General features: G+C 37.1%; 1 protein-coding gene across 8 annotated transcripts in view; it reads right to left on the bottom strand.

Moving 5' to 3' along the window:
- The window catches only part of EYA3 (EYA transcriptional coactivator and phosphatase 3), a 124108-nt gene that overhangs the window by 55250 nt on the left and 53998 nt on the right, over positions 1-14860 (bottom strand). For all 8 annotated transcript variants that reach the window (XM_058304800.1, XM_058304797.1, XM_058304796.2 and 5 more), the window contains 4 exons: positions 12606-12649; positions 9971-10050; positions 4835-4901; positions 2212-2348 (listed from right to left, as the gene is read on the bottom strand). In XM_058304800.1, coding sequence (XP_058160783.1) covers positions 2212-2348; positions 4835-4901; positions 9971-10050; positions 12606-12649 — 328 coding nt within the window. The remainder of the gene's footprint in view (positions 1-2211; positions 2349-4834; positions 4902-9970; positions 10051-12605; positions 12650-14860) is intronic.

Below are 14860 nucleotides of genomic sequence, written 5' to 3'. Positions count from 1 at the left end.
ATTAGATAATATTATAATGAGATTTTCTGAAGTCTTGTTTCTTTTACTATATATATTTAAATGAACACATTTAAAAATAAAAGCCACATGTTTAAAAGAAAATATCTTTTAAAAAATAGCCACTTTAAAAAGTATTACAGGGGAGTGGATGTAGCTCAAGTGGTTGAGCACCTTATTCCCATGTACTAGGTCCTGGGTTTGATCCCCAGTATCTCCTAAAAACAAAAAATAAACAAACGAAAAAACCAACTCTCACTGGGGAGTGGATATAGCTCAAGTGGCTGAGTGCCTGCTTCCCATGTACAAGGTCCTGGGTTCAATCCCTAGTACCTCCAAAAAACAAACAAACAAACAAACAAAAAGTATTACAAACATGTCTTTATAAATTCCCTTGCAATTCTGAGAATATTTCATATTCATCACTCACATTATAAGAACCATGTGAACCTAAATCTCTCTCCAATAAGTCTCATACATTATTTAAAGACAAATTAAGCTAATGATCATCTCTCTGAATATTGAAAAAGGAATTTATGAACTACAAGTTTCCTCACCCTCAAATATTAAATGAAAACAAATTACTAAGGGCATTTGTTATTAGTAATATTTCTTCAAAATATAAACACTCTTTCCGTCAAATTTTTAAAAGAGATATCTACTTTACAGAATTTTCTTTCTTTCTTTTCTTTTTTAATACAAGGAAATGCAGTGATCATAAAAGATATCATAGTATCTACAGTCTACATGCACATGGTACTATCTTAGGTATCTCATAAACTAGGTTCAGAGATATATGAGTTTTATTTAATATTAAACAGCAGCAGAAATGATCACCTGTTCAATAATGTTATCACAAGGGGCTTAGGACTTGCTAATAATGAATTCAAATTGAAATAGAGGGAAAAGCAATGGAAAATAATTCTTATTTTATAAGTGCTAGCGTGTTATAAGCCAGCAATTGAAAAATTAGCTTTAATATACAAAAAGATAACCTCAAACACATTCACAAAGCATTCCCCTTCCAAAAGAACAATTCAGTCTTGGGTGGTTAGATATAACATAAATACAAGATTTTAGTATTGATAGGCATGGAGGCCTGGACATGCAAATGAAAGAAAAGAAAGTTTCTGTCTCCCTTCTCACATGAAGTTACTATCACTATCATTACACATAACCCACAATTTTTGTTTCTATAGTCACCAGGAGCCAAGGAAGGCTAATATCCTACGAAAGCTGTTATTATTACATATGTAATAATGTAATGTTACTATTATAAATGTAAGTAGGAATGTAAAAACCAAAAAGGGGCAATACATCCATAATCTGTGGTGGTATGTTTTGAAGAGTTTTCTTATTCCCAGTTTGCTCAGTAAAGTTTACCAAGATATGACTTTTAACATATTGCATATTTTAAAAATATATAGTGCTCTCTCAATTCTCTCTATTTAAAATAATGAAATATTTTCTTAACTTTCTGACAACAGTTCCTGGAAAGCAGGAAAGGGACAATAAAGCACACTTTATTTATCTGTCTACTTAAACACACATAGAAAAAGTAGCATAGATATCAAGTGCCCAAAGAACCTCAAACTCACTCCTGGTAAATTATTTTAATTTTTAGTTCATATCTAAAATACCCAAAACCAATGAAGAAAACTCCCTATGTACATGATAAGGCTATAAAAAATTAAACATTTACCCCCTTCTAAGATGACTTTTTGGTTCAGCAGAGTAAACATTTGGTCAGAGGGTGGGGAGGAAGAAACTGGCAAAAAAAAAAAAAAGGTAAACTATATAAGGCATGGTCTATCTGGAGGCTTTACCTCTTTCTAGCAAGAAATTGTCCATCTCAAAATATATTTATTTTGCTTACTAACTATGGTACCATGTTATGTATAAAGTAAGTCAAATTAATATTAATTTCTCAGAGTTTTCCAAACATTTAAGGATTCCAAGTTTCAGAGTCAAGACTTAGTACCTTGGAAATAGCCAAATTCTGGTGGACAAACAAATGAATACTGGAAAACTACAATTTCATATTACATGTATCAGACAGACAACTGGAAAATTGCATACCCCACTTCCACCACACCTGTAACTGAACATCTTTTGGCTTCCCGAGATTAGACATGCTTGCTTTCTTGGTGGGAAAAAAGTTTCTGGGGGATAAAAATTAACATTCTTAGAAACTGCTAAAATAGGATGCCTTACCAAAAGGAGGTAGTCCATATGTTTGGGTTGCCTGAGGGTAGACAGCATAAGGTTGAGATTGCTGTAGTGTCTGGTATTGAGTCTGCCCAGGGTAAGCAGTTTCCGAAACAGGAACTGAGAGGATATGTGCATAAGGTCTAGAAAAGTTCAAAAAACAAAAACCTCATGTGTAATTTATTTTACTAATGAGAAACAGGGGAAATGGCTAAAAGCAAATGAATTAGCAAAAGTGTACTTGACCTACAATATAAAATGGCTCTTGCTGTGGTCATAAAGTATAGCCCTTTTATTCTCCTCACATTCTATTATCACCTATGTAAGGTATGTTGTTATGGAAAATTTAATAATTTCAAAGGTCTTCCCAAGGTCCAACTGTTATCCTACAAATATTGTGGTATGCTACTACATGCTAGGGCCCTAGGTGAGATGAAGGGTGGATTAAATTTGTTTATGCTCGTATATCTACATAAAGTATCAGGAAATTGGATAGAAAAGAATTGGCAATTGGCTCTCATTTCTCCACCTAGCCCCCTGGAGCAAGCTAAAGTTCTAAGAGGGCAAGTAGGACCTGGAAAAAAAAAGCAAGGCTGGTAAACAACCTTGTGAGAAAACGGGTTAGGAGCGTAGGCCCCAATTTCCCCAGATGAAGCCTACAAAACAGAAGACAGGTAACTAGAACAATCTGGGAAGTCCTAGGCAGGTCTCAGAATCTCCCCACTGATACTTAAACAAAGCATACTGCCACTAGTTGGTGCCATCCACATTAGGATAGCTAGAGATTTGAATTCAGCAGGGGAATTCCTGGGACTTTAGACTAGCTTAACTGATCTTATCCATGTAATGAGATGGTCCCACATTTTACACACTAATTTCTGGATGCCAGTTATTTTATTTGATGGGTTATGCTGTGATTATAATTCAAGAAAGAAAGTGTTTATATGTACCATAGGAGTTATGACAACAAAATACAGGGGTTGGGGAGCGAATGTGTTTCAGAAGGGGAAAAGATTTTTTTTTTTCCAACTTTGGGGGAGAGGAGAAGGAAGGAAGGTTCTAAAGAAGTGATATATAAGCTAAGCAGATAGGATGTACAAAATTGGGAGAGAAAGGATGTTTTAGAAAAAGAGAAGAGCCCTGGCAAGGGAAAAAAATCCCTAGCAAAGATACAGAGGAAGGAAAAAAAGGGCTTCAGCCTGCCAGGAGCATAGATTATATGAAGGGAAATAGCATGAGAAAGCTAGACAGATATTTAACAAAGACTTTGAATGTCAGGCTAAAAGAGTTCAGACAATTCTGAAACAAATGAAAGCCAATGAAATTTTTGAGCAAAGGGTGATAACATTATTTTGACACTACTTTGCAGAATAGAAGGAGGACAAACTGGAAATGGAGGTCCAGTTAAAAAACGATTATATTACAATGATTCAGATAAGCACTAAGGAGTGCCTGAATTAATATAGAAGGTACAGCTAATAAAGTGTCCTGAATGTAGCAAGTATGCAAATATTTTTTGAATGAATGAATGAATTTGGAATATGAAAATATTTACTTCTCAGTAAATTCTAAGAGAATCTATTTGAAATCTCTATTCTTCTTATCCAGAACCAAGTCCAGGGAATAGTTTAGGTTGCAGTTGTTACCTGAGTCACATGGGAATGATTTAAAACTTCAGTGACCACAAATGGATTAAACTCCAGAAACATTAAAGATCATAATATCCTTTTTCATGTAGTATCTTTATACTTTGTAGCTCAAAGTATTTTCACATGTCATATCTAACTCCTTCATAATAATCCCAGAGACTAGGTACAGCCATTTTACAGAAGAAAACCATATGAAAGTGACTGTTCCAGAGACACCAACTAGTATTAGTACCAGATCAGAATTTGAAGAACTCATGGCATTTATTTTTAGACTGATGCAAAATGTAAAAGGTACAAATAGGCAAAAATTGAAAACAAATGCCATTCCTTTTTATTCTAGCCCCAAAGGCATCCTTCAATCCTGTTACCAATATCTTTATTTATCCTGCACGTAAGAATATACCTTGTTTTAATAAGCACACTTGTATCTATATATGCATAGGCACACTGTAAATGCACAATTGGTAGCTTGCTATACATATTGTTTCCTGCACAAATCCATCTTAGAGATGAGTAACTTGGTTGATCTTAAATGCTTAACCCATGAAGGGCCAAAATGTTGTCTCTTATTGACTTCAACCTGTCTTACATTAAGCACAGCCCTAATTTGAGGATATGCCTCAAACAAGAAACTGAACACAGATTAGGCTGTGAAGACCCAATGAGGACAGGCTGAGCTGATTTTATTGCTCTTCTTGTCAAAGCAGAGGAAAAAGATAATGATCAGAGATCAATCAGTGATATACCTTGATCACTAAAATTATTTTGCATTTTCAGTACTTACTCACAGTGAGCTCTGGGGTAACAGTAATCTATTTGAGGCAACCATCTGCTTTAAAAAAAGATATTACATAGATTCAATGTATAGAGGGGAATAAAAAATTGTAGTAGGGTCAGAGAAGACAAGAGAGGTGAAAATAAATATTGCAATGAACCTATGGAAAAAGCATATAGATTTTGGAAATAATTATTCAACTTACTTTGCAGAATACATTTGTGAGGTATAATCATTGGATGAACGAGGGATGTAATCGGTGCATGTCATAACTGAAAAAAAGATAATATCACCAGGGAAAAAAGTTAGAATATTTCAAAAATGAAATGGAAAACTACATACCTCACTGCATAATCTTTCAAACTAAATTAACAGAATACACCTTGGACACCAGAAGTTTAGAAAGAAGTTCAGAAAGACTATGTATTAGAAAAATTCCTCACTCCTCTGATAAACTGTTTATAGACTTTTAGAGATGGTAAAAGAAGTTAGAATGTGCAGGACATGGAAAAGAACTGATCTACCCTGATCTCTAATCATCCCTGCTCTAAAACCATAAATAATGCAACCTCCTAACCTATCAGCTGTGCTCAAAGGTAAACTTAAAAAGCAAGATCACATATCTAGGAACCCACATTATGCTTCTTTAGCTTATTCATTCTCTGGGTGCTAACTCTTATTCTGAGTAAAAGGCCATAAGAATGATCTGCAAAAAGACAGACTTGAGGAAGTATCTCACTGTTAGAAATCCGTTGCTACAGTTATATATAATCAAAAGCAGAACTGTTGTAAGTGTGCTTCTATACTACTATTTTTTTAAGCTTTGCAGTAAAGGCTTTGTTTAGATTTGGCAAAGCAGGGACAGACTGAGGAAACGGTGCAATGTTCTGACAAATTATCAAGTAAAGAGACTTTTCCAGCTAGCGCCCTCTTGACCCCTATGATTTTAACTGGGATAAATGTAGTAAATATTCAACTCAAGTATGAATATTTGACTCAAGGTAAAAGAATCCTATTTATTAGGCACACTTTAGTCCATGTTATAGACAGAACTACATCACAAAGAGCTTTACATTAGACCAGGGGTTCTTAACCTTTTTTGTTGTTCCACGGACCCTCTGCCAGTCAGGTGAAAACCATGGACCCCTTACTAAGTCCACATTATACTGTGTATTATTTAATAAACATATCATACCCACACTAACATGTCCCCACAAGGATGTTTTTTTGAATTTCAATTCAAGCTCACAGACCCCTTGTTAAGAATCCCTGCACTAGATGCCTTTTTTTTTTTTTTCAGGTATTGGTGCTGGGGCTTGAATCCCAGACCTTGTACGTGGGAAGTCGGTGCTCAACCACCGAGCCACAATGACTCCCAAGTTGGCTTTTTCATTTGTTTGCTTTTTTGTTTTTAGCAGGTACTGGGGACCTCCCATGTAGGAAGCAGGTGCAACCACTTGAGCCACATCCATTCCCTTTGCACCAGACTCTCGAACTTCCTTAAACATCTCTCAAGGAGCTCACTCTACTTTGAAGAGGTACTGAGTCAAATCAATTAACTTTACATCTTACTGGGTTCCCTGAAAGAGTGAATGACCCAAAAAGTACTGAGGTCAAAAGGAGAGAGGAGAGAGGGGCCAAGTCATGCTCTATAGTGAGTCAAATTGATACCTGTGAATTTATCATAGATCTTGCCCAATGCCACTGTGCCAGGTTCTTAAAAATAATCATTGGAAACCTGTAGATCACATTCACCCATAATCATTTCAACAAAAATGAAGATCTCAATTAAATCTAAAGTTCTTAAAAATCCCAGAATAAGGGAAACGGACTTTGGCCCAGTGGTTAGGGCGTCCGTCTACCATATGGGAGGTCTGCGGTTCAAACCCCGGGCCTCCTTGACCCGTGTGGAGCTGGCCATGCGCAGCGCTGATGCGCGCAAGGAGTGCTGTGCCACGCAAGGGTGTCCCCCGCGTGGGGGAGCCCCACGCGCAAGGAGTGCGCCCGTGAGGAAAGCCGCTCAGCGTGAAAAGAAAGAGCAGCCTGCCCAGGAATGGCGCCGCCCACACTTCCCGTGCCGCTGACGACAACAGAAGCGGACAAAGAAACAAGACGCAGCAAACAGACACCAAGAACAGACAACCAGGGGAGGGGGGGAAATTAAATAAATAAATAAATCTTAAAAAAAAAAAAAATCCCAGAATATAAGATAAGTTTTATTTGAATTCTATACGGTGGCTCTTTCTCTGCCTACAGGTACTTTCAAAAATCCCACTTTCCTCCTCCCCCAATTTAATTTAATTTCAAAACAAATCAACAAAACATTCTGGGAGCTTTACGTCAATTTTTATTTCTCTAGAAAATGTACAAGCTTTGATATCTGCAGTATTGAGAACCATGAAAGGATTATAAAGAGTCAAGGCATAAAATGTTAATATTTAATAGAAGGCTCAAGAGAAGATCAAGCAAATAATATGCTGGCTTAGATTAGAATAGCAGCAGTGGAGATAGGGCAAAGTGAAAGGGCTTGAGATATATTCTGAAGGTAAAACTAATAGGACATTTTAATGAATTTGGATATGGGGGATGAGGAAAATGGGGAAATGGGGGTGATTTCTAGGTTTTTAGCCTGAGCAACTGGATAGTGATACCACTTCTTAAGATGAGGAAGTGTGGGAGAAGAAAGCATCTGATGAGGGCCAAGGCAATCAAAAGTTCTTTTTCAGATCCTTTAAGTATGACTTTCTTTTTAGATATCCAAGTGGAGATGCTAAATATGCAGCTGGATACATAAATCTAGAACTCGGTAGAAGTGAGACTGAAAATGTAAATTGAGGACTTGTTAACAGTGCACCTGATATTTAAAATAATGTAACAGATGAGAGGATGTAGAAAGAAAAAAAAATAATGGTCCACAACCAAGCCCTGTGGTCCACCAACATTCAAACTTCAGATTGGAGAAGAAGGGTCATCAAAGGAGAGAGGTGACAGTAAAAGTGATAAGATGCACAATATGAGGGGAGAGAAATGTCCACTGAAATTAACAACAAGAAAGTCATTGATGACCTTGACAATGGTGGTTTCGCTGGAATGGTGGGGATAGAAGCTAAATTTGAGAGAAGGTTGAAGAGTGAATGGGAGGTGAGAAAGCAAGTGAGCACAACTCTTTCCAGAAGTGCTGGTAAGTCATGAAACAAAGAGAAGGTCTATATAGCAGGAAATGTGGAGCCAAAGGAGAGTTTTGTTTGTCTTTTAAGATGGTAGTTACTGGAGCATGTCTCTTTACTATTAGGAAGGATTAAGAGGAAAAGGAGAAAGTGATGATGCAAGAATGGTAGTAAGATAACTGGAGAACCAAAGTCCTTGAGAAGGTAAGAGGGGACAGCATACAGAGCACAAATAAAAGGACTTTCCTTAGACAAGGGCAAAAATAGTGTTTCCACTGTGACAAAAATGAAACAAAAACATGGGTACAGACACAGCACAGGTATGAACATTTGTGGATAATGGGACAAGGGAGTTTTCTGTCTGACAACTTCTATTTGAGGAACCATCAGTTAAGAGTAAGAAATGGTGAGTGAATATGGATACTTGGAAAGGAGAAGAGATGGTGTAAAATATTAAAAGGAAAAACTTACTAGGGAAAATTTTTTTTTTTTAGCAATTTTTAAATTTTCTTATTTTTTAAAGATACATTGATCACAGCATTAGGGAAAATTAGTAGGATTTCCAAGCATGTGGAGTGCCCATTTGAGGTCCTGTTATTAAGACTATGGTAAGTAGTCAGCTACAAGTATAATTTTATCTAATAATGTTTAGCTATTTGTATGCACTTATGGAGAAAGTAAAGAGTTGGGTAAAACCAGGACTGGGGTTTAGCAAGGAGAGTACAAGAGGTAAAATTGTTGAGAGTATTTTTAAGGGAGTGAATTTACTGAAGGGCCATGGAATCTATACTGAGTAAAAAGGAAAATGAAGACAAGTGAGATATGATAGATTTTGGATAAGTCAACTACACGGATGATGAAATCACCAAGAGTAATAACAAGAATATGGATGGAGAAGAAAAGAGAATCTAGTCTTTAAAGAGAAGAATGACAGGGAGTTTAATCTGAGCTAAAATGGAAATATAGGGGGAGGTATAGATATAGACTTCAAAGGAACCATAGATTTTAAAAGAAAAAAGGAAAAGAAATGATTTGAAAGGAACTAGGAGAAGACTCAACTTCCTTCCTAGCCCTGAAGTATGCAGAGTATGCGATTTGAGGGAAATGGCTCTTTTCCTCCTTGGGGTTAAGTGGGACATTTAAGAAATTAGAGATACTTTCCATTGATCAGAGCAGTTCTCCACAGTACGGACCATATGCATCAGAATCACTTAGCTAATTTTGTGAAATTGCAAATCCCCCACCGACATCAGATGTACTAAATGATAAATCTCTGAATAAGAGACTGAAACTCTACATTACAAACTAGCACTCTAGGTGATTCTTATGTACGGTACAAGTTTGAAAGTTATTGAAAGTTATTGGACTAGAAGCACCTTTGAGGAAATATACAAAACTCAAGTAATACCACTTTCTTATTTAAAAATTCATGCCTTTTTTAATCCATGGAAGTATACCTAAGGTTAAGAATAGTAATTGTCTCAAGAATATGCGCATATAACACCTCCCCCTCCCTCTTTAAGGGATCTATACAAATTCATTCTTTGAAAGAATGTGGTAAAATATGGAAGCATGTAGCTATTTAACTTCAGGCAGGACTATTGGCCCTGTGGAGACAGTTTAGGGGAGTTAATGGATATGCTAGACAAAGCTTGTTGTGTCCACCAAAAAACACAAAACACTACCAATTTTTTGTCTAGAGAACAAGTATAACTGTTTTTCAGGAGAGTGAGCATTGGCAAATGGAGGGTATCTTATTGAACTGGCTCTACCCTCAGGGCCTAATATCAGCCTTGGGCTCCCAGGGGATTACTCTTCTTTTCTGGCATGGTCTGAAAGGTAGAATTATTTGGTTATTAGAAAGGTGGAGAACACCAAGTCCTCTGGAGGAATAGCCAGGGTTTGGCCCATAAACTTTTCTGATTTTGAGTAAGGTGTGTTATCTTTAGAATAGCCGTGTGTGATTCCTTGGGTGAGCAGATTCCCATGTGATATTTTTCCTCATGTGGATGTGAATAAAACTAATGGAAGAGTACAAGGATGACCACACACAAGACAGAGAAGTCTTCTAGATATTCTGGAGAAAAGGAAATCCATGAAAAACAATTACACAAGAATAGCATCACATGGTAATAGGTCTGCCTCTTCCATCATGAACAGAACATGGTACTTACTTTCCTCTGACATGGTAAGGTTTGAAGTAAGGCTTGAAGTTTCAGGTTTCTGATCATTGACTTCCGGGTTGCTAACTTGACTAGGAGAACCAAAATGAATATATTAGCCTTGACTGATTTGTTGCATTACTACAAGTGATGAGATCAAATCCATTTCCTTCTAGGCTATACAAGTAAGAAGTAAGGTAAGTCCTCTTCATGATATCCTCATTCTTGATTTTTATAGCTACTTGAAAAGAGCTAGGGCCAGGGATAGTACCGTTAGCATTTTGCTGCCTTTTCTTCTATCTCTAGATCCTTCCAGTTTTTAAATCACTTAGAAACTCCAGCTAAATCACAGGCAAATCAGATTTTCTCTAAAGACCAAATTTAAGGAAAAATTCTACAACACTTAAAATATTGCTGTCACTTTTTTTCCAGAGTACCATAGGAAAGTAGGCAGATGACTGCTTTCAGACCAGTGGTTCTCACTCTGCTACAAATCAGAATCACTTGAGAAGACTTTCCAAATGACACACACTTGCTTCCAAATTATACACACTTGCTTCCATTTCAAGGGTTCTGAATCTTGAAATAATTCATTTGGCTGTATTTCTCCCCTGAAATTTCAAATGGCAATCATATAAGCTAGGAGGATAAGTCATTATATTAGATACTTTGATGTTGGGAAGATTCTAACTGAAATTCTGGAAAATTATTTTAACTTTTGCTCCTCAACATGTTCTCCCTTTTCTTCTACCTTGCTTTTCCACTCTCCAGTTATTTCTTCAACCCAGTATGACAAAGAGGTTAATAGTGCAGATTCTAGAGCCAGAACGCTCAAGTTCTTATTTCACTTTGCCAATAACTACTAGCTCTATGACCTTGGGTAAATCACTGAATCCCACTGTGCCCCAGTTTTTTTATCTGTCAAGCGGGAATAACAGGATCTACAGGGGTTATTATGAGGATTAATGAAATAATATATGAAATGTATTTAAAGCAAAAACTAGAATACACTAAGTACATTATAAGTACAGCTATCATCATTATAAAAAACTTATTTCCAGCCCAGGTATCCTTCCTATGTTCATGTTTTCTAGCAAGAAACCTGTTTTGCTCTTCTACACTCTTGGGGGAGGTGAAGGGCAGTGCATCAGAAGCTCCACATATCTATACAAGACTGACTAATGGTAAGAGTAGTTTCTACACATCAAAATTTTAAAAAGAAATGTTTTTTATATAAAAAATATGCAGCATCAAAAATTCTTAAAGCTCTCATAATATTACTGAAATTGACCTCCAATATTCAAGTATAATATTAATAAAGTTTTTTTCTGCTATGTTTTGAATGTTCAAACAATTTTCCAATAATTTTTCATCAAATGTAATTAGTTTTAATCAAATGCCTATATTTTTGGAACAGCACTTAATAAACGAAATAAGATGTGACTAGGAAAATCAAAAGGTAAAAGTAAAAAATCATACCAAGTAGCTAGAGCAGTGTTTCCCAAACTGGTTACTCATTATAATTACCTGAGAACTTGTTAAAAATACAGATTTCTGGCCCTGTCATGTATCCACTTAAAAGGAATTCCCAGGAAGGGCATAAAACTGGACAAGAGCTTCACATTTCTGACTACAGCGACTGGTTTGTCTTTTATGTGTACCTGGATAAGTCACTTTCGACCACTGCTAAAAGACTATTTCAAGATCCTACAACCTAAAAGGTGATGATATTTGCATGGTATGGGGTGCAGTGGGCCAGTTTCTAAAATCCTATGAATTGGAATCTTGTATCATAGCAAAATCCCCTACATATTCAACGTATTAAGTTGAATATCTAGGCATTAAATAGTAACTGTAGTACCAAGTACAGTGAATTAACTCTAGCACTTTGTTAAATATTTAAAATGATTATATCTAAAGAAATGATATACTGACCCAATACAACTGTTTCTAGAGTTATATAAATATAAATCTTGGTTAACAGTATGTATACCATGAAAAAAAGCTGCTCTAAAATACAATGACAAAAAAAAAGGGGGGGGGGACCCATCCAAATGCCACAAAAGGAGCTTCACAAATATCTTATTCTCATTCAACAGAAATCCTGTCAATAATGCACACACATGTTTCCCTCCGCTTAGGAGATACCAGGGATTGAACATGGGAAGCAGGCACTCAACCACTAAGCTACATCTGCTTCCCAGTGAGAGTTGGTTTTTCATTTGTATGTTGTCTTTAGGAGGTACTGGGGATTGAACCCAGGGCCTTGTATATGGGAAGCAGGCATTCAACCACTTGAGTGACATCTGCTCCATGCACATGTGTGTTTTGAGGACACACTATTTTGGAGGGATATTTTCATCTTAAACCAAATAATTTTAAAATGTAAAGGCTGATGGTAAGAATCAAAAAGAGGGCAGTCAATCCAAATTATGCCAATGTGCATGTGAAAAAAAATTTTAAGTAGATCATTAAAAACAAACTCACAAAGGTACTACACTAATGCAAAGTGTTAATAATGGGGAAAATTGTGTGCATGATGAGGGTGTATATTGGAACTCTGTATTTTCTGCATGACTTTTCTGTATACCTATAACTTCTTTAATTTTAAAAAAATTGTGGAAAAAAAAAAGAAAATTCTACATACCTTAAAGTTTGCTCTCCCGATTCTTGCATCTTGGCTTTTTTCACCTGCAAAGATAAATATACAAGATATCAGTGCAGTGATCCATTTTTGAAGCCATCTAGCTATTCAAGAGACTAATATTAACTAATAAATTAGAAAGTAACCAATGGTTTAGTTGGTATTGCTTAAATTTATTTAATTAATTCTTGTTATATTTTAGTGTTAGCGATGACCTTCTTTTGTACTTCAAAGGACGCTATCAAGGATGAGAAAAGACAATCCACATAATGGGAAAAAATTTTTATAAATCATATATCTGATAAGGGACTTGCATCTAGAATATATAAAGAATTTTTGCAATTCAATAATTTAAAAAAAATTTTAAAAATAGGCAAACGACCTGAACAAACTTTTTTCCAAAGAAGCTATACAAATGGCCATAACCACATGAAAAGATACTCAAGATTACTAGCCACGATGGAAGTGCAAATCAAAGCCACAATGAGAGATCAGTTCTACTCAGATAGGTATAATAAAAAAGGATGAACAATAACACTTGCTGGTGAGGGTGTGAAGAAATTGGAATTCTCATACACTGGTGTTCGAAACGTAGAATGGTATAGCTGCTTTGGAAAAGTGTGGCAACTCCTCAACAGGTTAAATATAGTTACCATATGACTCAGCAATTCTACTCCTAGGTATGTACTCCCAAGGAGTAGGTATGTACTCCCAAGGAAAATGTCCACATAAAAACTTGTATATGAATGTTTATGGCAGCATTATTCATAATTGGCAAAATGTGGAATTAATCCCAATGCTCATTAAGTGGTGAATGGATAAATAAAATGTGGTATATTCATACAATGGAACAGTATTCAGCAATAAAAAAAAATGAAGTAGACAACCAGCAAGATGGCAGCAGAGTAAAGAGCTCCTAGAGTCAGCTTGTGCTACAGGGCAGTTAGTAATCACCCAGAGCTATCTGAAGTACCTGTTTGGGGGATCCAGGAGACCAGAAGAACATCCTGCAACATCCTTGAAAGAACGGAAGGAGGAGACTATCCATTTACAGAGAAGATTCTTAAGTAGAGCACTCCATGCCAGGAGGCCAGTGCCCAGCTTCCACTGACGGCACAAGTCGCCTAAGGAGCTATTCCACAGCTGGAATTAGAAACTCCACTTCCCAAAACAGGGGAGGAAGAGACAGTTGGGCACAAACTTCAGCTAGTGATTAGTAAATTCAGCAGGCTAAAGTATAATCCTAAGAACAACTAAAGTTTGAGCCTGTCCAAGTTAGAAAGAGGCTGGTAGCTGCCATTTTAACTCTGCCCCTGGCATAAGGGGAAACAGGGCAGACTGAAAGTCACAGTGCTGGTGAGCACCAGCCTCTCCAGGAAAATACAGGCCACGCCACAGAGGCTGGTGATCACCCTATACTGGCAGTGCAAGCAGACACAGGAGCTATTCTGTGGCTGGAGTTGGAAGCTCCATTTCCCAAAGAGATAGTTGGCTACTGACTTCACTTAGTAATTAGTAATTTCGGCTGACTTAAGTATAGCCCTAAGAACAGCTAAAGTTTGAATCTGTCCAAGTCAGAAAGAGGCCAGTAGCTACCATTTTGACTCTACCCCCAGCATGAGAGGAAGCCAGGTGGACTGAAAATCACAGTGACAATTCTTCTTTCACCCAGATTGACTGCAGGCCTAGCCTAGGCTTAAGCTCCACCTTAGCAGGGAGGAGGCTGGCAAGTCCTGCACCAGCCTCTTTAGGTAATTGCAGGTACATTCGGCTGACACAGACTGAATAATTGGAAGACTATCAGGGCAAATGCGGTCACTTTGGACCTGCACGGCACAGACTGCTGCCCATACCTGCAGCTCCATCCCTGCCCCAGGCAGGGGAGAAACAGGCGTGAAGCTTCATCAGTCTCTCTGGGCAACTAGAGTCTAGGCCTGAATGACTTGGATTATTACACATGGCTGTGCCTCTGTTTCTACCCCTGGCAAAGAAGAAAGTTGGGAGAAGTTTCATCGGTCCCTCGGGCAATGCAAACAGCTTGAGCCTCCACAGCTTACGGTAACAACTGTACTATTGGTTCCTACTACACAACCAGCAAGGGAGAAAGGGCAAGAAAGCCCTAAACTAAAGGGAGAAACTGCGCCCAGAATAAATACATCTAGTAAGCCAGATGCCAAGACACCAACAAAAAATTACAATCCACCCCAAGAAATAGGAAGATATGGCCCAGTTAAAGGAACAAGATTTTTATGCGATTA

This window comes from Dasypus novemcinctus, chromosome 9 (genome assembly GCF_030445035.2).
Source record: "Dasypus novemcinctus isolate mDasNov1 chromosome 9, mDasNov1.1.hap2, whole genome shotgun sequence".
Classification (NCBI taxonomy): domain Eukaryota; kingdom Metazoa; phylum Chordata; class Mammalia; order Cingulata; family Dasypodidae; genus Dasypus; species Dasypus novemcinctus.
The sequence above is the reverse complement of the archived record's forward strand: the minus strand, read 5'-3'. Positions and strand labels throughout refer to the sequence as shown.